Source organism: Falco cherrug, chromosome 1 (genome assembly GCF_023634085.1).
Source record: "Falco cherrug isolate bFalChe1 chromosome 1, bFalChe1.pri, whole genome shotgun sequence".
Classification (NCBI taxonomy): Eukaryota; Metazoa; Chordata; class Aves; order Falconiformes; family Falconidae; genus Falco; species Falco cherrug.
Genome location: NC_073697.1, coordinates 101,251,395 through 101,279,022, shown reverse-complemented (window position 1 = coordinate 101,279,022; position 27,628 = coordinate 101,251,395). Strand labels below are relative to the sequence as shown.

Below are 27,628 nucleotides of genomic sequence, written 5' to 3'. Positions count from 1 at the left end.
CCGCTGCCGCGGGTCCCGGAGAAGGGCCAGGGGCCGGGGGCGGCTCGTTGCCGCGCAGCCAGGCTCGCCCCTGCAGCCGCCCCGCAGGAACTGGGACATGGCGCAAAGGAAGAGCGGGCCGCCGGCTTGGAAACTGCTCCGCCGGGCAGCGGCCACTGGGTGATTCACGTGTCGGCAAGAACCGCTGGAACATAAAGCTTTTTTTTCCAGCTGTGACACGCTCACCCTTGGTCATCGAGAACACGGAGAGAACACCAATGCGACACCCATTTCCGTGTCAAAGCTTAATTTATTGCAGCACTGCTACAAGTCTGACAAGGGAATCCAGCTGGCAGCTGCTGCACATCTGTCACCTCCAGAAAGCACCCCCGCTTCCAAGGTACGTCCACCAGCAGACGGAGATCTAGGAAGAAAAGGGAATACTGAGTACACACCAGTGCTCGGGTATGTTTCCCTTGGCAGCATACAGAGCAACCGCATTTCTATCGGGCACTATAAAATACACTTCGAACAGCAGACTAGAACCTGCTCACCTGAGGCCCACCCTGCCTGGGCAGGGGTACAACAGGACACACATGGGAAACCACATCCCACCCTGCTCCCGGTAACAAGACTATCGGTAAAAACATCTTATTACAGAAGTTGCTACTTAGTACAAAACATCTTATTAAAAAAGTTACTACTTTATTTAAAAATATCTTATTACAAAACATCTTATTACAGAAGTTACTACTTATTAAAAAATATCTTATTACTGAAGCTGTAATTAGAGGTTTCGCCTCAGTTCATCTTACTGCCGGGTGCTCCCTTAGCACATCCTGGCCACAGCTGGGAGCTACAAAAGCCGAGGTGGTCCTGACAACTTCTCTGCTCCCTTCTCGTGCGTTTTGCTCAGGGCTGGCTCGTATGAACATGTATGAAGCCATTACATTGATGGTTTAGGTGCTCTTCCACATGGATCTCCTTAACACCACAAATAGAGGATGTGCCCCCTTTATTCTTTAAACAGTATTTTAACATAAACACAAACATATAGCTATTAAAAACTTAAGATCTGCTATCAACGTAAGTACAGTCTTCCTCTAAAAGTTTAACAATTGTTTTCAAGACATAATTGAAACAGAGTACTAGAACAATAAATAACAATAATAATAACTTATCTTTACAGATACCATTACAATCAAAAGAAAATTATTAAACCAGAAGAATTCCCCATGAATGTGAAAGATCAGCAGCTGTGACATACATACACTTGCTGGTGAAACAGAGAGCTGGTTTAGGAAGGAAGAACATTTCCTGGTTAATCACTTAGAAAATTAGCTCATCTTTCCTTTAGCTGCTCTTCTGAAATCTCTGACCCATTCAGACCCAGAATCTTGTGACTTTCCAATGCTTTTGTTTCATACACAATCCCCAGTAAAGGGCCACAGAATGACTTCAAGCAAAGACAGCGAGAGCACCAAACACCTTCTATGCCGAGCATACTGTAGTTCCCAACAATGTTAAGTAAATAAATAAATAGTTAAATAGATTCCTAATAGAGCACTAAAAACAATTTGCTTCCCAGTAAGGATGTTTTTAAAGTTTCCTGTTTATACAAAGTTCAGACTTTCCATATCTAAAGAATACAAACAGCAAAGTAATTACTTCACATTAATTACTCTGACCACTAGGTGCTTTATAACTCAACAGGTAGAAAATGTAATGAAAGAGGCCTATTAAACAATACCCTACCAAGTTAAAAAGAAAGCAAAAAAGAGTGGTGTGGGAGGTGGGGTTTTTTTGTTGGTCTTATTTGTTGGGTTTTTGTGTGTGTGGTTTTTGGTGTTTTGTTGGGGTTTTTTTGGTGGTGGTGTTTTTTTTTAAACACAGCTGAAATGATCCAAAGTGGCTGTTGTGTGCAAAGCTCCACTGCTGCTGGAGTCTGACAGGGGAATCCAGCTGGCAGCTGCTCTACATTTGTCACCCACTTCTCACTCTCTTGTTTCGTCCTCCAGAAAGCACCCCCACTTCCAAGGTACATCCACCAGCAGACGGAGATCTAGGAAGAAAAGGGAATACTGAGTACACACCAGTGCTCGGGTATGTTTCCCTTGGCAGCATACAGAGCAATCGCATTTCTATCAGGTACTATAAAATACACTTTCAACAGCAGACTAGAACCTGATCATCTGAGGCCTGCTGTTTAAAGAAATAGGAATTCTTCCAATTTTTCAAAAAATTTAAATATAAAAAACTAACAAAGCAGATTATAAGAAAAGTGCTCCCATTCTTCAGTATGTATTATTTAGATGTGCCTTCGCTACCATGGATACCAAAAGCCAAACATTAATTACTATAAACCCCTGGCAGTATCTACAGAAAGGCCTGACCTGCTTGTGCCATATCCCTTTGTTTGCCCAGAAAAGGCACATTTGCCTCAAAGCACACCACAGCCAGCGCCAGGTTCCTAGAGAAAACTCGTGGCATCACAGAGAGGACAAACAAGAGGCTCCTTTTTTGACAATTACCTCGATCCACAGCAAAACAGATACTTCCAATGTATGGCCAGATCTTGCAGGTCAAGAAAGCAAACAAGTACCCTGATAAAGTCACAACAGCGCTACCACTGCAAACATCACCCACAAGAAATTTAACTTCTAAACAGACACATTCACATCTTCCAGCCTCTGTTCTTTCTCTGTACTACAAAGTTCCTGCCCAATAGGCACCACTTTTGCACCTTCTGACATCTCCCTCTTGCCAAAGCAGACTCTGTTGGGAACACATCTTGAAAATGCATAGGGATGGGGAAATGAGGGGGGCTTGTAATAATGCACTTCTAAACTATGTCAAGTTAAGACACAGGGTATAACATCCACTCATCCAAAATAGCAGACTGCCAGGACAGGCAATTTGAAATTCCTTCAATGAATATATAATGATGTAAAGGTAATGGCAACTAGCTGGAGCAAGAAGCTGCAGTTAGGACTCCCGAGAGCAACTTTGCTTTGGGATTCACACAGATGTTCAAGAGTTCAGGGCCAGGCCTGTCCCCACATTAACTCTTCACACCTTTGTAGGAAGAGATCTCACTGTAAACTGCCAGGAAAACTAAATGAACAGTAACAATATTTTTGGCTGGAAGGTGCAGAGGAAACAATTCAAGTGAACAGATGATAGCAATGGAGACCTTACCTGAATGAAGATTTGCCCTTAGCAATTGCACCTAGAAATCTATTTACCTTGGAGGAAATGAGAGAGAACGCATAGTGACACAACTGTAGTGGCATGGGAGTGGGTGTAAATGTCTAGGGCACCTTGCAGCATGATAGTGATGGATTCACCTGAGTCAGTAGCATCTCAGTATTATGCCTGCCTTCTTGCAGGAAAAAAAAAGGAAAAAAAAAAAGAAAAAAGTCAGAGAAAGTCATCAGATTATTTGAAGGACTAGACGACTCACAGAAAATATACGGTCAGCCATCGAGAAAGAAAGTTTTTTCCTTAATGTCTCAGCATCAGCTTAAATGCTTCAATCCAGAAGTAACAAATTCACCTTGCTCCATTCTGAGATGCCTATTTCCAGAAAGATGGGCTGCAAACAAAAATTCCTCCCATCAGAATCTGGTCCTCTTCTCGTGCTCTTTTAGAAGGGGAAGCACAGGTATTAGGTCCAGTACAGCTGTGTTCACTAGCTGAGTGTACCTGTGGAGCACAATACAGAGGAGATGGGGAAGGAGACTCAAAGTATTTACAGAGTTCCTCTCAATCGTTTGTGAAGTCCAAAAGGACTCCTGTTGCAAGTGTGTATGCTGCCAACAAAAGCTGACGGATTTATTTCCAAACTCCCATTTTAACAGACGAGCTCAGCTAGAAAGTAGTGGGAAAAGCAGATGCATCATCAGCACCTTCAAATCTATGTCCTAAGAGTGAACTTGGGGCTGAAAAAAGCAGTTCCTGAAAGGTGAACTATTCCTTGCACCTCTGTGTGATAAACACAGCAGGAGCTAGAGCACCATACCCATCGCCTCTCAAAAAAAAGAGTGGGCAGGGACAGATGACACAGCCTGTAATCATTTGCAATGATGTATCTTAGTGCTGAGTTAAGTTCTGCACCCTCTGCAGCAGACTCTGGCTCCCGGGAGGACTCAGAAATAGTTTTTGTTCTCCCGCTGCTACCAAAGAAAACAGGGTCCCTCTGCCAAATTGTCAGGCACAAAGAAAATTAGTGCATAAGGAGTAAAGATACGGTTAAAGCAAACACTTGCATCCAAAACAAAGGAAGAGGAGGGTTCTTCACCCACTGTGTAGTTAATCTGCATTAAGGACATTAACTTATAAAAACCACAGTGGATGCTAAATGTTTGCACAGCTCCAAAAAGTGACTCTAAAAATCAATTGAAGAAAAGGTTACTGAGGCCTTTTCTGCTTAATGGTACAGAAATGCCAAAGATACTGTTGGAGACAGGACAATGAACTAGAGACACTTTTCATCTTGATTCTGCTGGGCAGAATGTTCTTAAAAAGGGTAAACTAGAATTTAGCTCAGAAGGTTGGTTAAATAATATTTTTTTCCATTTGAAGGAAGCAGATAACCTGTTTCAGTGATTTGTGGTGCTGCAGAGATGGGCTGGCAGCTATAGAGGGAAACCCTGGGGACGGTGTTTTAGTGAAAGTTTCTTGCTACAGAATAGCTGTGAAATGCAAAGAAGTCCACTCCAGCTCTTCAGAGGGAAGCAATGCCTTCTCCACAAAGGCGAGTTTGACTCTTGGTGCGTTTTTACAGATTAACACCTTGGGTTTGGCTCAGCGCTGTTCCCAGTCACTGAAGTGACTTCTCCTTCCCGCTTCATTATGTACCACATTATATTGGCTCTCGCTGTGTGGTATCTAGAACTTGGTGTCACCACGTAACAAAGAAAAGTGAACATGTCAACAGCCTACTGAAACAGATGGAACAAAAGCCTTTTCCACAGCAGGGTATGTATCAAAGTGCAGGCTCAGAAAACTTGCGAAGGAGTGCCCAAAGGAAAACAGGAAAACAGACAGGACTCCATCACACTCAGAGGGTAAGTTGCCAAGAAACACCTGGAAATCATCATGATGCATTTTAGCACAGAAAGATTAAGGAATAAATTGTTTCCAAAGTCTCACAGAGGACAGGAGGTGCTGACAGACAAAGGTGTAGTCGGAGCAGCAGAAGTCAACTTGCATTTGAGCCTGCCGGCTTCAGGCTTACAGCTGACATGCAGCAGACAGGCTATGCCAGCTTTGAGGCTTGTATCATGCACCCAACTAATTTCGGGCTAGCTGGAGCCTGATCACGTTTGGCTCAGGTGTGCTGTCTATCTCTACCCTTTACACGCACACCAAGCCTCAAAGGTACAACAGTGGAAATGCAGGCCTGGATGACCATCACATTTCCCAGAGAGTAGACTATGCCAATTGTTGCTAATTAGCGTTAGCATAGTGTTTCATCCCTGTGGAACAATCCCATGGAAATGCTTTCCAAAATGTTCCTGTACATAACTTTACAACTGGCATGTTAAGCAAATGTTTTGCTTCAGATATGAAAGCTGAGAAGTTTGCTAATTATCCATGATACCAGGAAGTAATTGAACAAGAACTCTCAGTTCTGTTTTAAACAAAAGCTTGTCTTCTTTCAAGGTGGCATCCAACCTTTTTGCTCAGGTTCCTGACAGAAAAACTTTATTCCTTACTTAAATGTTTGAAAATGATGGGCATTATGAGCTGAACTATTAATTAGCATCATGATCTGGAATCTAGAAACTACCCTTTGAAGTGAGCAACAGCTCTTTAAACTCTACCATCAGCTCTTTGATGAACAGCTGTGAGGGAAACAGCTTCTTAGAGATTTGCAGGCTGCACCAAATTCTCCTCTAGAACGGATCCCAAGTACTTTTTGTGACCTCTTACGTCTCTCTAATCTGTGGACATTTCTGTTTTTCCTTCAGTTACTAGATTTGTGAAGTTTTTAGCCTCGGATACTCTGCTGCTTGTTTTTCTCGTGTGTTTCAGGACACGTATCAGACTGGTACAATGTATTTAGTGATGTGAGACAAAAAGTTCAGACTTCTACACTAACTTCATCAGTTTGGTGTTTTTTTCCCCTGGAACTTGAATAGTTACCTCATTACTCAGTGTTTTCTTCACAGCATGTCACCCTCCAGCAAACACATCCATGGACTTAATCTCAATATTGTGACATCCAGGTTTCTGACGCAACTCCCAGAACTTCAAGTTTTATTTACTTACATAATTTATACCCTTTTCCACATCAGAGTAATTAGCATAAGTGTATCTATAGAAGTGTGTTGGTAAGTACACTAAGAGGTTGTACAAGTATAATATTTTAACTGAAGGAACAATGAGGTACTTACACTGCAGACAATAACTAAATTATTTTACTCTCCCCTTTCTGTAATAGTTTCAGAGTAGCTGTCACCGTAATCTCTGAGAAAATGTAGAATCTTTCTTACCAAGGGAGTTGCCTGTGTCTGAACTGCGTCTTTTCCTGGAAAAAGATTTTACAGATGAATCTGTGTGTTCTACAGATTTGTTCACGGGCTCTGTTCCTGAAGTGAATTGTCTCTCTTCTGTCTCCCATGTCCTGGATTCACTTTTAACACTAGTATTCTCCTTAAAATAACACAACACAACAACAAAAGAAATAAAACCAAAGATCACTCAATGTTATCTTGTAATAAAACCAATATAAAACCAATAAAACAAAATAAAAGCTATTCTTCTCCACTCCAAAAGGACAGCTAACAGGTGTTGAACACTGCCTACACAGTTTACATAGGAAGTGTTTTTAACTCAGAATTAAGGTTGCCAAATTGAAACAACCTCTTACAAAATATCGTATTAAGCAAAACATGAGATCAGAAAACTAGAATACACAAAGTTAGGGTACGTGTCCTCACAGTCTGAGCTTTGCCTTCAGTTATCAAACTAGCTAGAAGAAATAAGCTAGAAGAAATCCAGGTGCGCTCATTGTTACCAGCACATGTATTAATAATGACATATCTAGCTCAAACAACTTGACAGAGCTGTGTGGTGCAAAACCACATATGTGAACCACATATTTCTGGTTGGGAATATCACCCCACCCCATCCAATCGTTAAGACATTAAATTGTAATGTGTTGCTTGCTTTTGGAGCCCTCTGCTGCTGCTCCGCATGTATTTTGTGGGCAACCACTTAACGAACTGGTACAGTTCCATGATCATGTGGCAGAAATCTGTAGATTGAAAAAAAAAAAAAAAAAAGGCCAAACAACCAAGTTCTGTTTCTATTTCACTGAGGCAGTACAGGCCCAAAGTTAAGTACCTGGAATTTACCTTTAGACAGAAAAATTTTCTCACTATCACCTGTTCTAGAATATTAATCTCTTCTGTAAATATCTTATCCATCAATAACCTAAAGATGAATGACTGTTCAGAGCCTGCAATGTTTCCTTCTATTAAGGGGAAAAAAGCTTTTGAAAACCATTATGTGTGAGTTTACAGAAGACAAGAGGTCATACTTGGTAATAAGATAGTCTTTCCAAAAATCACACTCGCCACCTTGAGTCTGTCATTACTCAATGTTGAATATATAACCGGCTATGTGTATACATATCAATAGAAACACACATACATTCCTTGACAAAGTTGTATAATAACATTCAAAAGGCCTGTGCAAATACAGTAATGGAGTACTCCAGGGAGAACTAGTTCCCTCCAACACACCTCCTGCACTTGCTAGATACCCACTTTACTCTTTTTTTTTTTTTCCTCTTTGAAATGTGCTGTCTGGATGTATTGCATTAGTACTATTAACAAGGCCATGTGAAAAAAACGTGGCTAGCAGTGCCTTTTGTCTGATGTCTGAACCACAACTCCTTCCCAGGCATAAAAACAAAGAAGGAAGGCAGGCTGTAGGTCACTATCTTCACCAGCTAGAATCCAAGTTTGACGAGTGATGATGCCTCTCTATTCCTGGTGACATTTACATAATAGTAAATTCTAGAAAAATTAGTGAGCAGCCTTAATCAAGTAGCGAGAGAAGGGAAGATTTCTCAAGTAAGCATTCTAAACTGCATATTCCACAGGACAACTGCTCTAGAAACAATTCTGCTAATTTCATTATTTTAAAAAAAAGAGAATAATGAAGAGCAATACCAGGCAGGGGATGTAGAAACCAAACTGCAGTGTCTAATAAAAAACAAATAACATACATATTGGGATAACCATTATTAAGAAACTGTTACTAGCCGATGTGCTGAAAGAAGTCTAGACACTCTAACTAGCAGTTCTGCAAAGGACCTGGGGATGCTGCAGTGCCCAGTAAGGCTAGCGACACCTTGGGCTACACCAGGACAAGCGTGGCCAGCAGACTGAGGAAACTTCATTCCTCCTCACTGGTGAACCTGTACTTCCAATGCTGTGTCCAATTTTAACCCTTACAGTTGCGTGTGTGGAAACTGAAGAGCAGTCATACTGCACAGTACCCCTTTCAGATTCCTTTTTATCACTGTGTTTATTTAATCTTACACACCAACTCTTCAGTAACCTAATATAATAGGTAATAATAAGATTTTCATCCTAACAACATCAGCCTAGCCCACACAAGTCTGGTTCCCAAGCTATCTCTTTTTTTTAATTGTTTGGTCTTTTAAGTGAACATGTTTCTGACCATGGATTCACCGCAGCTGTGGACAGACCCTCCACTCAGGTCTAATACTTCTGCAACTAAAGAGTCCGAAACATTGTTTGGCAGAGAATCAAACAAAGCTACCAAAGCTGACAGATGTGAAAGTTTTGCGTTTTCACTTCAGTTACTGAAAAACACCAAAACTGCTGCATCTCACTACTTACACAACTTACGAGACACTGACTGGACTATACCTATACCCAGCTGGAACCATGATGGGAAGCTGAGGTACTAAAATTAGCAACTCACATGAAGGGGTTTGCTGGATTCACCTTCCCCAAAGAAAGCAAGTGTTTCAGCCTTCACATAGGTATGCTGCCAAGGAGACTGAACGAAATCGGAGGCAAATTCCTCTTGATCAAGCATTACAGAAATGTTCTATTTCCACTTTAAGAAGAAAATAAAACAATTCTTACGAGTAGGAGTGGAATAAAATATGCCCATTAAAGGCCAAAGCCTGTAAAAGTCTAGGGCTGAAATTCACTGAGGCTAAGAGGACAACGCTGGATCTGAACTGTTGAATGTACTAACTCTTTTCATGTAAAGAACTGCTTTTTAATTTGCTGTCTTTTAAGAAATCAGGAAAGCAGAATAAAGCAGGTTTCTACTAAACTGTTAGTTCTATGAGGAAGACAGTTCAAGGCTCAGTGCTGGTCACAAGAGTAATTAAATGCTAGGAAATACTGTGAAAGAAACAGAAAACAAAACAGCAAACATCTTTGTGTCACTGTAAAAATGTTCTCTTCATTTCAGAACAGTATGTACTAGAAAAAGTTGAGAACAAATCCAACGCTAACCAGAGCTGCAGAGCAGCTGCCATGCAGAGGAAACTACAGCAGGGCTGTACAGTCAGGAAAGGCGACTACTGAGGCGGCTGTGATAGGAGATGCGTGAAGTCACAAGTGACATGCAGTAAGCAGCCAGGAATGACAGCTGAATGTCCCTTCTGAGACAGAAATGGGGAAGCATCACATGAAACTAGTAACAGACACGCACAAAAGGAAGCTCTGCGTGCAACAGTAGCTCATAAGCAAAGTACCAGCTTGGTCAAAAGGTCCCATATGCTAAAACCAACAGTTTCAAGGGCTGACTTCAGTCCACAGAGCAGAAACCTAAGATGAAGTACACAGTATCATCACAAGTCCTCGGGCTGAAAGTAGCTGGAAAGTACAAGCAGGAATGCCCTGTTCTGTTTGCGCGCCTTGTTCTTGCTCTTCCCTACACATCAGATTACAGCTATTGTTTTGAGACCTGACACTGGGCAAGACAAACCTTTGATCTGACCCAGCAGAGCTGTTTTGATGCTCTTGTATGAACAGTGGAGGAATTTGCTCCCCCTCTGCTCCTGTAGAGAGGAATAGAACTGTCTTCTGTGCACACCCACTATTCTGTCATAAGCTTGCTCTAAAACACATGGTACCAACAGCCACTGAAAGCCTCAGAGTGCTTCCAGATTCAGAGATGAGGAAGAAAACTGTGTTGGAGCCTGATGGGAGGAGTACAGGCACAGAAGCCTCCTCTGGAGAGTTCTGCACCTACATTGATCCCAGGCTCTGGACAAGCAGGGTGTTAAGTTAACCTTCCCTCTCCTGAGTTTGGGATGAGGACACTAGTTAAAGAGTATTTCTAACAGAAAGAGGGAATCTGTCAAACAAAATGCTAAACAGTCCCTGAATTGCTCTTCAACACAGAATGAGGCCAGTTATTTAACCAGTTTAGGTGCAGGACCAACACCAGGATTCTCACAAATATACAAAACCTCCCTCTCAAACAACTACGTGGTTCATGCACTTAATTCTCCAGTTCTTGACAAGGAAGTTTGGGTCACAGACTCCAAAGGCCTTCAACAAGGGAAAAAGTATAATTCTAAAAATGCAGTTCAAAAATTCTCGAAACTGACAGTGTTTAAAGTGCAGTCAACACTTAATATAATGAGTGGGCACCAATTAAGGAGTATTGCCAACTTTATGCACTAGCACAGGGATGTGCTGTTCCCTACACAGTACTGAGCAGAACAGTCTAGTCTAGACTTGAGCTACGTAGAGGCTTGATCAGAATACACATCTCATTCTAGAAAGATACTCTAGAAAGAAAGAGGAAAATGACTAATCTTTATAACACTGAAAGCAATAACAGGAGGTTTGCACCAGCTGATGATTTCTGATCTAGAAACTTCAGTGAAGGCGTCAAGATACCGATAAAAGATACAATAAAACAGTAGCTTCAATGCATACACAAAAATGAAATTTTGAGTGCCTACATGCAAGGTAGGTCTCATGCAGCAGAAAGAGATGCAGTCAATCTCCTGAGTTTACTTTGTTTTCAAAACAAAAAAAAGTAGAGCATGCACTTGCTGCCTTAACAGAGTAACATCTAGAATGCCCCTCACTGCTCATGAGACTTACAATTTTGTATACAGGGAAGACCACGTACAGGTAGACCAAAGTACAATTACAACTTGTACACCACAAGGTATAAACCAATGAAGATGCTTTATACCATTCAAATGTCAATAAACTATACTTTCCACAGAAAACAGAAACTTAATAACTATTTATCAGAAACAATCTAACCATTTATCTAAATTTAAGCAAAAATCTGCCTTCAGTGGCAATTCTCAAAATACTCTTCTTTGTTGAAGATTAAAGATGGTATGTTATAACCTAAAAAAGCATCCATTTCATCACCATGAATACACCTGCACTACACATGTTTCCCATGCAAATGAGCACCCTAACTTGGGCAACAGGCTGACATGTGTCATGCTCATGAACATGGGATACTTTTTCATTCTGTCTTCTTTTTTATATTTTGCTTTACCAAGCAAACCCTTCACTGTCTATTAAAAGCTTAATTACAGAAGCCTTCAGTTGTTAAGCAGGAAAGAATATTGAAAAGCTATCGGTCCAGACCCTAGCATTACTATCAAATATAGTTAGCTCAAGAAAGATGTTGGTTTATCTCCCTTTACCCCTTACCTGCTCTGGACTTAACAGTTCTTCCTGAAAAAACATGAGGGAGAACTCAGCTGGGCAGTGATCTGGTTCTTTGCTCTGTTTTTCATCTGCTTCCTGTGTGGTCAGAAGTTCTTGCAGTATCTCAACAGCAGCAGCAGTGTCTATAGCCAGAGTGGTATAGGCAGCACAAAGAATGTCAGAAGGCTGTAATGGAGACAAATTCAGTGCTCGATCTGCTTCCACCAGAAATGATGTGTCTAAAGTTAGAGGAGTGAGACGTTCCAGCTGGCTTTCCTCAGTTGAAGAAGGTGCGTAACTATTAACGGGCAGTGGCTGATTTCCATTAAACTTGGGGACTGAATACTGGCTTTCTACAGGTGCCACTTCCACCTTTTCACCTTTGCATGATGAATGCACCTCATCGGCAGCCTGAAACATGGCTTCAAGACTGACTTCTGCCTTCTTGTTTTCTTCAGATATATTACATAGCCAGTCAGACGGCATCAATTCAGCTTCGTAAGATGACTGCATTGGAGGATTCTGGGGAAAACAAAATACAGTGAACTTTTATATCCAAAAATTACCATGACAGAATGTGTATTGGTTCAGTTTATCCATTTATCCAAAAGCTTGCTGTTATTCTTAGTTAAAATAGCAAGTTTAACAACAACAACAACAACAAAAAGCGGTACTACTTTGTCTTGGTTTTCATTAACCACCTTACTCTTGGTACGCTTCCTTTCTTCTATTCATTGTCTATCCTGGAAAGAAGGTTACTTACCAGGAGCTGGTGTATGCCTGCAGATGCATTGTCTGCACACCCTTTGCACTGCAGGTATTAAATATACCCAAGCATTCAAATCAGAAACTTCTGGTCTTAGTAGGACCTGTGGGGGTACATTAGAACCACCCTCTTCACATGCCACATACATAATAGAAAATGAGAGAGAAAATCCACCCGCCTTCAGTTCCTTCTAAAACTCAAGCACTCCTGTTGTGTATAAACCACAACATTTTTAAGCAAAAGAAAAAGGTACATATGCTATAAATGTGCATACGGACAACACAACTTGAGGAACTCACAGTTTCTTAACCAATAATATCATTTTCCTCTTCAAGTGATTGTCCATAGGCACATCTACACAAGGGGTACCCCCCAGGAATGCCCCAGTCCCAAAATGAGTGGGAGTTCAAATACCAATGAAAACAAATACTGTAAAACTGCCCTGCCTGTCACAGCCTCACATCTGGACTCTCCTGTCATGACAGTGTCCCACAAAGGCACAACTCAAAGTCTGCATCAATCTGCATAAAAACCCTACAGAATTTCAAGTCAGAAACACTTCTTGTAGAACCTACAGAGACTGCCTTTGCCATCACAGATCAGGTCTGAACACTACTAAAATTGTTCACTGTAATGACATCACAGGATGACAGGACACAATCAGCAATCCAATGATTACTTTTATAGTAGCATTCATATAAATCAAATAACCTCTAAAACAGAAGGAGGACAATGAAAGAGTTTTTCAAAAGCAGTAAGTCCTACCCAAGTGAAACGATAGATGACATTTTAACAGCCAGTGTCTGTACTGCTACTTCTTCTGGAGGTGACTCAGTCAAAGGACACTAGAAGGGTAATTTCTTCTGACAAATACAAGTCATACAATGATGTTGAACAGAAACTCAGGTCTATTTAAAACACAGCCTTCTTTTGGAAGAGATCCAGTATGAAGGATTAGTCCTTAGCGCCTGACTATCCTTAGACCTTCTAGCTGAGGTAATGCTTAATAAAAAGCTACTTCCAGAGATGAGTAAATTAGAGAACAGGAAGCTACAGGATCACCCACTAGGAAAGCCGTATCAGATCAAATGCCAGTGAAGGACTTGGTCTCTCCCTGATGGAGATACCACAAAAAGATGAGATCCCGTCTTCTGGGTGTGCGAAGTCAAGTCCTAGTGTGGATTCGTGTAGATGTGCCAGTTTGTAGATAGCCACAAACTGTGGAGGGTGGGGGGAAAGGGAGGGGAAAATAAAACCTGGAATTTGAGAAATTTAGGTTAAGCTAAGCAAAATCTTTTCATTAAAGGCAACCCACCTTTATGTTTTTATGAGATAGGTTTAAACATTATTCCTCTCATTTGATATTTTTTTCAGTTCTGTTTTTTTTAAATGTTAACAAGGTGTTTGATTTCTGTTGCATTGCTTGTTTACTGTCAGTAAGTAGTCAGGATTTTAAGTAAGATCTGGGTTACCAAACTGTCCAGGAATAAGATCATCCTGGCCAAAAACCAACCAACCAACCAACCAACCAACCCACCCATACTGAATCTTCTTCTGCCTCTTCTTAGGGGACCACATAGTGTCTTCTTGGGTGAACTACAGGATCTCGTATGTATTTCCAATAGGAGAAAGTGGCCATGCAATGGTACAATTTAAATCCTTTTAGTTCACCTGGAGAAGACATGACAGACCAGGATGCGGGGGAGGCAGCAATGAAACAAGGAAATTTGATAAAAGATTGAGAAGTCAGGGCTTAAAATAGTTTGCTGGTCATTTGATCTCAAGAGGAAAAACGGTCTAATTTAGCGAAAGTGGTGAAAGAGAAGACGGGCATTTCACTTATAAGACTAGCATAGCATGTGCAGGAATTAAAGCACAACCACACCTTTTCAGGGACTGCTAGGATTACAAAAATCTGGCTTTAGTGCTTGGGCAATCAGAATTAGTTCAGAATTGATTTCTTTTTGAAATAACATGACTGATTATCATTCCTTATTACAAATAAAAGCAAACTACTTAGGACTGCTTTTAAGGTCAGGAAGGTTTTCTTCTTTTTTCTTGCACGTTTATTTCTTCCATTTCCCATTATCTCTTGCTTCAGTTCCACAAGGAAATACTGACAGCTTAATAACCATGTTAATAGCAATAATCAAACAGCAGGGCTGCTATTAAAAAAAAAAAAAAAAAAAGGAGAGAGGGGCAGGAAAAAAAAATTGCTGAAATCCAATATGTAGCCTCAGTTCACATCTATGACAAAGCAGCGGGGAAGTACTGAGATAATGGTTGTGAGCTGCCAGCACTGCTGCGGCAGAAGATAGCAGGAGTTCTCTCAAAAGACTCATTCCTCCCCAAGGATACTGATTCATCACACTAATCCAAACCCCACTTAAGAGAACCCAAACAAAAAATGGGTAAGAAGTTGTACCTGAGCTCCCTGTTTTGTAACCAATTGTGATGAGAGTGTAATACAAATCTCTGAAACCCTGATTTCAGAAACCTGGTGAGATACACCATAATCAGCCACCATGTTTGGGTATAACCACCTATGTCCCCTTGCCATTCCACGCAGTAATTCTCTGTCGCTTTTTCTGGAGAGCAAACTGCAGCCAACCAACCAGTTACTTACCGGCCTTGTCTGCCCATGTTCCAGTCAGGGTCACCTAACACTTTTAGCAGCTCGGGTGCGTACTGTACAAGCCCAGCAGCTGGCCTCCAAGACCCAGAAACTCTACCTGTCTTAATCTCTCCTAAACTTAAAAAGTGATGCTCTCCGCAAGACCCAGTAAGGAACAGCACAAGGTTTAGGCTTCCTTGTCCAAGAGTGCCCGCTTCTCCTTCTGAGACCACAAAGCACCGTCTGGATCCAACAGAAACGGGGCTGGTAACCAGCTTGCTGACTACTAGTGTGCTGATACGGTTCACTGCCTTCGGGACTGGTCCAGCAGTTTCGTATAGGCTTTGCCACTCCTATCTAGCAGCACACAGTGTGACCAAACAGCCTAAAACGCCCCGCAAACCACACTTCAACAGCATCGCACTGAATTCCTGCAACTGGTGGGAGATGCTGAGTGGAACGTTAGGAAACATACCATGTAATAGTTCTATTTTTTGTGAAGAACAATAAAAATGCTTAGTCAGCCTGGGTTGATGAATTTTACTGCTTTTGAGGATTTATGCAAGTGGTTACTGATGATCGATACGTCAGCAGGGCAGGATGATCAATACTGCAGCTTGCCACATCCCCCAGCAGAAGTCTGGGGAACTATATGCCCCAGAACACACAAAAGGCAAACTGCTTATTCCCTCCAGCTCAGCAAGAACCACAGGCAAACTGCTGTCTTCTGTACCATCTGCACAGCCTGTCACCACATTCCAGGAGAAATTACCTATGCTATGCTAAGAGTCAGAAATCTCAAGAAGTCCTGTTGATCCACGCAGTACGATAGTTGTGTTACCCTGCTCAGAGACAGCCAGTTACTGACCTAGTGGAACTGATACAGGGCACTGCTCACCTTTGGTCTTCTCATGCAGAGGATCGCCTTCCGGCAGTCTGCCCAGATTTTTGCTGGAGGTTTCCAGGAAACAAAGCAACCACTAGCAAGTGGCCTAAAGCTCTTCTGACTCCACACACTGCCCATGGACTTGCTTCTCCAAATAACTCATTTTTACTAGACCCTTTGGACACTGTATATTATCCTTCAATCTAGCCACAACGCCCCCTTTGACAACTCCTTTGGAATTATTTACTATCCCGTTGATCTCGGCCTTCCGAGATAAGCTATTTAATTGTGAATTCCCATCGTTCAGACTCATGCTCATGCCCTGGACAAAAAAGCAGCTCACGATGAAAGTGAGAAGACAAAGATGCACTGTGTGACAAATAAATACTACAATATCGATGGCATGACTGGCTGTTGGCTATTTATAGCCTTACACTAACGTGTTATCCTGGCCATAACCTGGCCATCTTGGATAAGCTCATATTTTAAAAAATCATGAATAAAAGAAAAAGGTTGATATTTGCAAGACAGGAAACTGGATGATCAAGCTTGGGTAGGTCAACCCTTTTTCAACACACATAAGCATAACTTGCTTTGCTTGTCTTCTGTGAGGGGGAAAAAAGTATGTGCGTTATGCTGTAATAGAAAAGGAAGCCCTTGCATTCTTACTTCAGATCTTCTGATATTTGATAAGCCAGGCCCTCCAAATAAGGTGCAGTTTCCACCAGAATTACATAAAGCATTTACAGTTAGTACTGGAGTTATCTTTAATAAGAGATCTCTGAGGTGGGGCCCATTCCAAAAAGTCACCTTAGTTTTTCTTGTTCATCAAATGAAATTCAGGACTGCAGGAAGCTGTCTGGGACAAAGAAGTGGAGCTGCTTATCAGTATTTTCATAATATTAAAGAATCTCTTTTTGTCCAGGCAAGAACATTCTTCAAATACAAATGCAGACTCATTAACTAAAAGTGATTCTCGTGAAGTCAAGCAAAAAACACTCCACTGATGAGGACACCCGCTATGCTGCTACCCTGAAACTTAACTTGAATTACAAAACCACCCATTTGACATTCAGTGGTTCTTTGAAATAGATATTTGTAAACCACATCACTTTCACTTTATCAAGCAGATCAATTTTCAAATTTATATCTTAATTTCACAAGTGTATAAACCTGCAGTTCATTCATACAGTCTCCTTCGCTTTCACCTCCTTTCAGTAGGCTACACTCACCTGGACAAAGCTGTCGTGGGTGTACACTGAAGCAGTAGGACCAGCACAGCCAGCCAGAGGATCTGTGTGGGCTGCTGCTGAACAACTCTGTGGTGTGGCTGCAAGAATTAAAACACAGCTATCAGACTTCCAGAACTTGTGTTTGGTGTGCAGAGTTCTATTCTTACTTTGATTAAACATTTCAATAATCACACAGTAAATGAAATTCCAGAAATTTATTGTTACCTCCCAAGTGATTTTAAGACCAATTTCTTAATCTTAAAAATACTTATTTTAAGGTATGTATAGATATATTAAAGTATATATATTGTAAAATTTATACACACACACGCAGAAACTTCATAATCACAGTCTTTAGTGTCTTAATATCACCTCTTTGATTTGGCTGCTTGAGTTTCTTGCCACAATACACCACAGAAAGCATATTCACATAGCTGAACCTAGATGTTCATACACACATATGCACTGAGATGAAACAGTGATTTTATTCTAAAAAGCAACTCTGCAGTTGAGGCAGTATGCTGCAGGTACTATTGTTCGGTGACACACATAAATAATTTAAAAGAAAGGCATTATATGCAGTACGGATAACCTTTAAAATCTGCAATCATTCTCAGAGAGAAGTCTTTGATGAAAACAAATTTAGTCCAATTCATAACAAGTAAATGTAGTAAGTATGACTTGAGATGGCAAACAGATCAGATGATTTATTTGCAAAGCTTGACACTTACATGAGATTCCACATGAGACGGCTGCTACAATAACCAGTATGCGTTTTTAATGGCTATACCTATGGCTCTTTTTTAATATGATGTTGCTGAATTTTTGTGCAGTTGGGAGCAACAAACATAAGAGCTAAAAAACACAGAAAGAGCTAGTGGACATCCTTCTAAACAAGCATGAGCTATGTGTATGACTCACATTACTACAAAAGCTAATGCTGAGCAAATTTATGATGAAATCTGGACATCTTTCAGAAGAATGTTCTATGACCTGTGAACATATTACAGTTCTGGATATTGCCAAAAACCTAAATGATATGTGGGCTTCACTCACTGGAAACTCCAAAGCATGTTTACAAACTCAAGAAAACCACCAAATCAAACTTTTGAAGGACTATTGTAAAAACAATGCAAGAGAGCAATGACAAAGGTGAAATTTCTTGTAACCTGCAAAAGTGATTCTAAGGAAAACCAAACACATATTACAAAGAACCTATTTTCTAAGAACAGAAAAGGAAGGACCCAGTGGGAAAAAACGCTTATGAAATAGTAAGTAAGTATAAAATATTAATTCCAGATCATACACTATAAAAAGCTACAAGTAAAATATAAATTACAGGATTCTTACAGTTAGTAGAGCTTCTAGCAAAAGCAACTCATCAATGAAACAAATTGTTATGTTTTTAAATCAAAATGAGGAGAACAGAAAAAACCATGAAGACAATGAGACTGACAACTGATTCTGAATGTTCTGAAATGCAGAATGTTACATAAAAAGAATGGTTTGCACTCGCAAGAACTTTTTATAAGCTATGGCAGTGGCTGATCTAACAGCAAGAACAATGGTATCTGTGGAAATATCACAGGAGACACAAACGTAGCCTTGAGAGCAGTCAGTTAATAAGCAAATGCATCATAAGATGGAGGCCGATTTTAGACAAGTACCACTTATCACCTGTAGTCACCAAAAGAGAGTCACCATATAACCAAAGTCCACATTGGCTGGGAGAAACAGGCAAGTTCATGGAAGTGAAATCCACTGAGGGCTATTAAACACAACTCGTGTTATGGTTTGTTAATTCCCTCAGCCCACACTATTGGAAAAGCATCAGTCCACGCTTGCTCTGCTCCTGCACTCCTCCTTGGGCTTTACTGTCAGAGAAAATGATGAGCTATATGGACATTTGGTCTGATCAAGTTTAGTATTCTTATATCCAAAGCAGACAGCTATTAGAGATTTATTGAGGCATTCATTTTGTTTTCTGTTTTCTCAATGCTGGACTAATTGGATGAATCATATAAAAATAAACATGTGAAATTTAACTGGAGGGACAACAAAATATTATCGTCACATTCTTATATACATCTTAGTCCTCTTCAGACAGTGTTATTTTGTGGGGTCTCAGTGTTTCAACAGAGAAGAACAAATAAATTATAAACTTGCTGAAGACATGAAGGCTACCACTCTAACAGTAAACTAAATCCATCCAGACCCATTCCTTGGAATAGAGTCTGTTAATACTGTTAAAATCCCTTACTCTTCCAAGCTAAAACAGCCACATCCAAACAGCCTGATGGGAATGGTCCTAAGTCCACACCAACTGCTGAACTAAGCACAGCTCTTCTAGGGTAGAGTGCTAACCAGGCTAACAAGGTCATGATAGAGCTGATCAAGACACCCAGACACTTGTCCTGGCAAAGCTCCATGTTCACAGTTTGATGTGTACACATTTGCATTGCATGCTTCTTACAGGTTTCAATACTACATGCAAGCTCAGGAAAGCTGAAAGCCCAAAGGAAGTGCAAACCCAATATGATCAGCAGCAGATCTTTTCCAAGCTTGAACAACCACCATAATTTCTCCAAAGATCTGTTGGAAATCGAAGGGAAGCATGTATCATCTCTAGGCATTCACGATAGCAACAGACATTTTATTAATGTGCTGTTACTATCAGCTCAGCTGGGCCAAAACGCGTGAGACTGACACTCTCCAGCACCTTCCATTCCACTCAAGCACACACTACCATTGGAAATACAAAGGAAGAACCTTAAGACTATCCTTTCAGTGTGAACTTACCACGTCAGGTCCAAAAGTTATGCCTAAGAGAAGCTACTTACTCACCAGACAACTGGGTCAACAGTACTCAAAGCTGTGCAAGAAATCGGGGAATGCAGCTGTGCCTGTTCCTGCCAGATCAATGAACACATCGGAATGGGCCTGGATACAAGCTCCCATTCTTTACCAGCTGAAAGACTAATGAAAAGGAAGAAGATACCCAAGATCTTTTCAGTAAGGGAAAATGGGAAAGACAACGTTGTTTGAACTTAGACATTTAGGTGGGATTAATTGCCTTACTGCTACATAGACTCAGATGTCTGGCAGTTGTCAGCTCTCTGAACAGTCAGTGGACAAACAGGCTCGTCAGAAAGGAATGCATTGTCTTCCAAAGGCATACATCTGAGAAAGTTGGAAGGACTCAACCTCTGGGAGGTGCCTGTTTCTCTCTACTGACTATACATGTAATCTAGATGACAAGCCCAGGCACATACAACTAACCATTATACATTGAGATGAATCTTAGGCAAGACGAATCCTACAACTAGTTTTACAAGCACATTACTAATGCACCTAGTCTGCTTTTCTCAAGGGAAAATATGGTGCTATTCATGCTGTGTTCAAACAGTCATTTTCAGCTGCTTATTTATTTTAAGAATCCCCTTGTGACCTGTGAATTTTAAGACTTACAAAGAAAATGAATTATCTTCACTGAGAGTGTATCATTCAGAATATCACGACTCCTCCTAAACTACCACTCACCAGAAAGGTTATCATATGTAAATGAACCCTACAGCCACAGATGTATTCAAAAGGCATGACTGAACTTGCACTGTCAGGTGGCACCAATAACTAGTATTTCTCACATGGTCTCCCTGACTGATTTTCATTATTAGACACTCTCGGATAATAAAGCTTCAATGCATTTCTTTGATGCAATTCTACTACTGTCAAAGGTTCTGCAGATAGTTGAAAGTAAACAGAACTAAATCCTTAAAATAATTATGGTCTAATGCGAGTGGGGAAAAAAAGATCCAGATGAGCATATTTTATTTTACTGACCTTTCAATAAGAATCATAATGAAAAACCAGGGAAATCTTTTTGTCACAGAAGTTAACAAACAAGTTTGAATACACATAAAAAGAAATCTTTTGAAAAAGTTCTACTTTGATTTAATTTAATGGGACTTCAAAAGTGAAATGAAAAGAGTCAAGAATAAGATTGAACATACATTCTTTAGTCCTCTCACTTACTAAATACATATCTTAAGATTAACTATCACTTTCCAAACAAACTAATCTTGCTACTGTGCTCTCATGATGAAGGAAACCAGACTTTTTCATGTGGACATATGAAGAAACATGCTTTCAGCATTCTGTATGTTATAATATACAGAAGAAAGGATAGCAGAGAGATTAAGAGATACACAGGAACAGAAGTAAAACCACTGAGACAGTCCTAAGTGACAGTGAAAATTGAAAGATTTATCATACTCTAGTGAAATGTCACTTACATTCTCAGAAATGCTAATTAAATCACCAGAGTTTTCAAACGCTGCAGATTCCATAAGTTTCTGTATTTTAGTTTTGATTACACCTTGCAAAATTTGGTATGTTTTCACCGTGTTCTCACACCCACCTCCCACCCCAGAAGATTCTACCTGAGCAACATAGCCAAGTTATCCTTTAAACTTTTACAAATCCAGTGAGAGCAACGAGCGTCATCCAGTGAGAGAGATCTACATATTCATGTCTAAATCTATGCTAGTCTCCCTCAGCTCCCCTACAGGCAGCACTTCAAAACAGGTACTTCCAGGACACGAGTAATCTTACCCCAAGACAAACTCTAAACCGAGCTATGTGAATCGCACCCAAGATGCCCCTTTCCCTTCCCTTGACTACGGAAGAGGGCTGGGGCCTTAGCTGAGATAGAGACAACTACAATTCATCATGATGAGTTTGAGCCTATGCTCTGTAACCAATAGAAACACAAAGCAGGGACCACCTTGCATCTTAATTAAGCAAGTATTCTGGATGAGGCTTGGAGCAACCTGGTCTAACAGAAAGTGTCCCTGCCCATGGTAGGGGGGTGGAAACTTGCTGATCTTTAAGGTCCCTTCCAACCCAAACCATTCTGATTCTCAGGACACCTGCTCCTGGGAGAAGACTTAATAGTTAGCAGCTGGTAAGGCAGGCTCCACACTTTGGCCACCATAGTAATCTTTACATAAGGAGCACAAGGCAAGGAGCACATGCTGGAAGTTGCCTGTCTCTTCAACATTTAAGTGTGTCTACAAGAAATGCCCACCCAGCTCCGCAGAACCCTTCCTTGACAAAAATGACGTTATGGAAACTAGTGATTATTGTCTGAAATGTTCTCAGAAGAAGTCTCAGAAAAGATGTAATGATTTCACTGTGTAGGATTTCTAAACAAGGATAGATAGCTGTCTTTGTGAAGGTGCGGCTGCCAAAGGAGGAGCAGGCAGAAGGAAAGAATAACTGAGCTTTAGTTTGTTCAAGGAAAGAGTCACTATGTTCTGAATTTCAGAAGTTTTAGGGAAATTAAAAAAAAAAACAAACCACAAACCCACAACAAATACACCACCACTCCCCAGCAAATAACCTATCACATGATTTTTCCAATTCAAGGTAAGGGCAAGGAAAAGAACAGTAATTTGCTTCAACTCCTCTTCTGAAGAATAAAAACACTTAAGTGAGACTGATCTATTTTGTGATCGAGGGATTAAGTGAGAATGAAAATTTTGGCAGAAATAATTTAGAAAAAAGAAAGGAGTCAAGACTTTTGTACTTTCTAGTCTTCAGTGCGTAAAAAATACAACACAAAGAAGCTAAGCAAGAAAAAAAATTAAGATACAAAAATAGTATGAGCAGAATGAAATATTCTACACAATACTTTTGACTGATCTTTGAGTTTAAAACCTTAACCTGGAAAAACATGAGACCAAGGCCTAGGATACTACTTTTAACAAGGTCTCAGTGGTTTAATATCATTGTCCAAGTTTTGCTCAATTAAAAAAAATAAATATGAAAGTTAGCCTAACACCGACTAGTTTTGGACAAATGTTTTTCTCCTAACCCTTTAACCTCAACAGAAAGGCTACCCAGAAAATCACCAGGGGACATTCAAAATCTGGAGGAAGGACACAAATACCAAACAGAAAATCCTTTTGCTTTAAAGGTTCAACTTCCTTTTAGACTTTACACTTTCTAATTCTCACTTGAGATATACACATGACAAAGTATTGTAGAAAAATATTTAAAAGTCTCACTTTAAAATATATTTTTGAAAAGCAAATGCAGAATTTTTTTTTATACCTGTTGGATAGCAGGCTTGTGAGTATGGCGCTGAAGATGCAGAGCTGCTACAATTTGCAGTGGAAGCGGCAACGGTTTGAGTCCCTTGCTGAAGTGGCAGAAGAGAGGCAACAGGCTGGAGTGTGTACATGGCGCCTGTTGGAAGTGTCTGGAGTACCAGAAAGGCAGCCCCTTTACCTGGAAAAGCTGGGGAAGCCCCTTGCCCTGGCAGCAACCCAAGTGGTCCCTGCCAAGGGACTGGAGTCGGATCTAAACTTTGTGCTGGTAAAGTCCTGGGGGCTTGGCACGAGGTTGCCGTGTAGGAGTAAGGAGAGAAAACACCTTGACCGTAAAGTTGATGAAACCGTCCCACAGTCAGCAGTCCTGCAGTGGGTACAAAATAAAGTGAAACAAGTGTTAAGGAAAGGAGTTTTCACAGGCAAAGAAAGGCAGTATGAGGAGCCAAGGCTCTCTACAACATTATTTGGGAAGACTACCTTTGCTCCAGCATACTTAATCCGGAAAGAGACTGTACTCTTAGACCCGAGCATGCGGTAACTGCTGTGTGGCACACGAGTGAAGCGCCAGCACAGAGGTGTCTGCGTAGCATTCAATCTCCTTAAACTGGCAGTAATGAGTTACCCATATTTAGAAATGTACTATAAGTCAAAATGTGTAGTAACTTACTAAACCAAACAAAAGCAATTTTGAAAGTACTGTGTGTTAAATCAGACAATACATTTAAAAAAAGGGACATCATAAAGCAAGACTTTACCAAACTGCACTTGTGACAGCTCACAAACAGCTAAGGGAAGGGCAATGTCAAAATCCTCCAAGTGACTTTGCAAGTACTTTATGACAAGTCATTTCTTTGGTCAAGAAAAAAAATTCAAAGCCAATTTTTTTTCACGCAGCTCAACTAGTTCAGTGCAGACTAAAATATCCCAGACTTTGCCATTTTGTTTTATCCCAGATATTCCTTTTATTCTTCTCTTAGTTTCCTCTCTCAGACAGTTACTGTTTCATGAAATGTATTTGCTTTTATACCATGACAGCTCAATTTCTGTTTTGGTGACTTTGTTTAAACACTGACAGGAACACTCAGAATGCCAGTGCTCGTTGATTTCTGTAAGAACTACCGCATTTGTGACTCCCCTGCAGTATTGCATTTAGCCATGAGAATTACAAGTTTCAGGATGGTTCACATCAATAGTGTTTATCTAGAAGCCAGACTTTCTCAGAGACCTGTAGTTTCCAATTCTCACTCAAAAGGACTTTTTTAAAAAATAGACTCACATTTACCTCTTTCACTCTTCTGATGAAAGCTAATTCAAGAACTCAATAACATACAGTCATTATTTTGCAAGTTCACATTTAATCATTAAGAATAACTAAATAAATACCAGCTGACCCCGAAAATTTGCTAAGACTTAATGTATAGGACTATTTATTTCCTGTTCAGTACTTTCACCATTTACAACAGAGAATGAACAGGGGTATGAAAATTCTTTTGTTTATATTTTACCTTTGGATAGGGACATGAGGATTATCTAGTTTTAACACATAAACAAGACACCACAGGATGCCAAGTTACCAACCTACAGTTGCTTTACAGGAATTGTTCCTAAATGTTTAACACAGTGTTACATGCTGCAAGACATTGGGAACAGCCTGATGCTTTGCAAACAAAAGTATCTTTTATCTATCAAATTGCCTCACATTTACAGCAAAGACATGCCCCTAAATAGTCAGTACAGAGCACACAGTAAATTGTCAGCCTGTCAGAACTTGACTGCATATAAACCCCAATGTTTTCCTTGTTCCGTCTTTCTAGAAAATGAGACTCCTAGAGCAAAAACTCTAAAACTGCAGCCATAAAAACAGAGGACAAAAAATGAAAAAGTCGTCTCTTTCTAATAATTTCCTTTACCAATGGTCTGCATTACATCAGACAAACCAGATTTCATTGAAATCTGTAATGACTCATCTTAGTGTTAACAATGTTAACATCAAATCATTAATTTAAATGCTTCCTAGCCTCCCTACTGAAATAAGTTCCATCCCTTCTCAAATGCTTCATTTTGTTTTCTTGGTATTGCACGTGCAGTTCCACACACATCACAGAAAGCACCACATGAATTCGATGACAGTTCCTACCCTGAAACAGTAACCAAGAGTATGGTGATACCCTACTCTGCCCTAAATGCCAGCCAGTGCTGCAAAGAGCGGTACCGTCAACTGCTTCTCCCCTTCTCCTGGTCGCACAGTCCTGCTGCTTCTCCTACACTGCGCCTTACAGCTCTGCACCCATGAGCTGCATCACCCAGGTCCAAGGGCCAGCCGCAAAAAGGCTATTAAAGTCTTCTCCGATCATTGCGCTGAACCAACGTGTTGCTGTATCAGCTGCAAGGAAGATGACAGTTAACATGCCACCAAGGGAATGGGAAGCAGGAGTGCTCTTCTGGCAGCAGCCCACAGTTAAGAGCAGCCCAAGAGCACTGCAAAGCAAGATATTCACATCTTCCTTACACAGCTCCAACTACAATACTCTCAGGCTGATACAAAATTTGTGGAGTAATCCTGAGGGCTCAGATTTGTCTTGGGAAAACTCAGATCCTCTCAAAGAGGGTTAGAAAGAAAGAAAACATGTTCTAGGGCTTTTCAGCAATATTATTTTCTAATTAGCTCTCACCTACTCATTTAATCCATTTTAAAAACTATGTAGCTTGTTAATTCTTTTTCAGGAGACAGCTGGCCAAAATCTTACCAGGTCTTGTCTCCTTTGCACAAAACTAGCAGGATGCTCTAGTTATCACTTCACATGACTCACTGTTTCACACACATTTAATGACAGCTTATTAAGCATCCCTACTGATGGGCATCCTTACTGACAGGCAAGAAGCAGTAATGTTCATCTGGTAGAGCTGTGCCAGCTCCACAGAGATCGGGCAAGGGTGTTCTTAGTGTAGTACGCAATGGAGACTGTACTATAGTCTACAGGCAGCCTGAAATACATGTGAACCATGCTACTCATGCTTACTGGCAGCAGATCTACCTGCATAAACAACAATAGTTTTCCTACACCAGGTGAACTGAGATGCCACCAGCAAGAATATGTAACCCTTCTCCCTCAGGGGAGTGTTGATTTTCAAATCCCCATGACACCCAGCGCTTCTCAAAAACCCACCAAGGCCCCACATGGCCCACTCTGACTCACCAGGCCTGTTGGCATTGCTGAGCGTCGAGGGTGGAAGCAGCAGCTGCCTGTTCAGTGACATGCAAGCAAGCGCTGGAAGCGGTTGGGTGGGCGGCTGGTCACATCCAGGCCCGCTGCCATCTTCGCCTTGTTGCCTTTCGTCAAGCGCTTCAGGTGGATGAGGAGGTCGGGGCGGTCGCGGCGAAAGTGGGGGCTGCGGAAGTGATGCAGGGGCCCGGTGCAGTTGCCACCGTTGCCTTGTCCACCCTCTGGGCCCGGCCCAGGCCCGGGCCCCACCACACTGCTCCCCGGCAACATCCCCACCTCGCGGAAGCCATAGAGATTGAGCTGCCGGATGAAGCTGCTGAAGTTCTTGGTCTTGAAGAAACCGGCGGCTGCCGCTGCCCCGTCGCCACCCGGCTGCGCGGCGACGGCCGGCCCGGCGCCCAGCAGCTCGCACTCACAGCGCGGCTGGTTGATGACCAGCCCCCGGCCGGAGGCATCCCAGCGAACGGAGCGGCAGCGCGGGCTGCTGACCCGCCGCCACAGCCTGGCGGGGACGGTGTTGGCACTGACGGGGACGGGCTGCTGCGACGCGTCCGTGTCGGTAGGTGGCACCAACCGCCGCGCGCTCAACCGCCGCCCGCGCGGCCTCCGCTCCCCCCGCCACGCGCCGAACGGCACGTGCCCCGCCTGCGAGGCGCTGCCCGCCGCGCGCGGCCCCCGGCCCTCAGCCCCGCCGCGGCGCTGGTCCGCGCAGCGCCCCGGTCCCTCGGCACGGCACGGCCGCAGCCCGGCCCCCCCCTCAGCTCCCCGGTCCCCTCAGCCCCCCTCAGCCCCGCCATCCCCCTCAGCCACCCCCGCAGCCCTGCCATCCCCCTCAGCTCCCCGCACCCATTCAGCTCCCCAAGTCCCCTCAGCCAGGCCATGTCCCTCAGCCCCCGCCATGTCCCTCAGCCCCGCCAATCCCCTCTGCCATCCCCTCAGCCCCACCAGTCCCCTCAGCCATCCCCTCCACCCCGCCAGTCCCCTCAGCCACGCCTGCAGCACCGCCATCCCCCTCAGGTCCCTGGTCCCCTCAGCTCCCTCAGCTCCCCCCGTCCATTCAGCTCCCCATGTCCCCTCAGCCGGGCCATCGCCCTCAGCCCTCCCCATGTCCCTCAGCCCCG

At 42.0% G+C, this 27,628-nt stretch overlaps 1 protein-coding gene across 1 annotated transcript; it reads right to left on the bottom strand.

Annotated features, from left to right (window-relative positions):
• Window positions 1–275: 275 nt before the first annotated feature.
• LOC129735443 (heat shock factor protein 5-like) lies at window positions 276–27,388 on the bottom strand. Its single transcript, XM_055703177.1, has 7 exons — window positions 27,354–27,388; window positions 26,535–27,252; window positions 24,789–24,813; window positions 23,285–23,647; window positions 17,171–17,268; window positions 11,676–12,194; window positions 276–2,041 (listed from the first exon to the last, which is right to left on the bottom strand). Exons 1-7 carry the CDS (start codon window positions 27,386–27,388, stop codon window positions 1,739–1,741), a joined length of 2,061 nt encoding a protein of 686 aa, XP_055559152.1. The 3' UTR covers window positions 276–1,738.
• Between the last annotated feature and the right edge of the window lie 240 nt (window positions 27,389–27,628).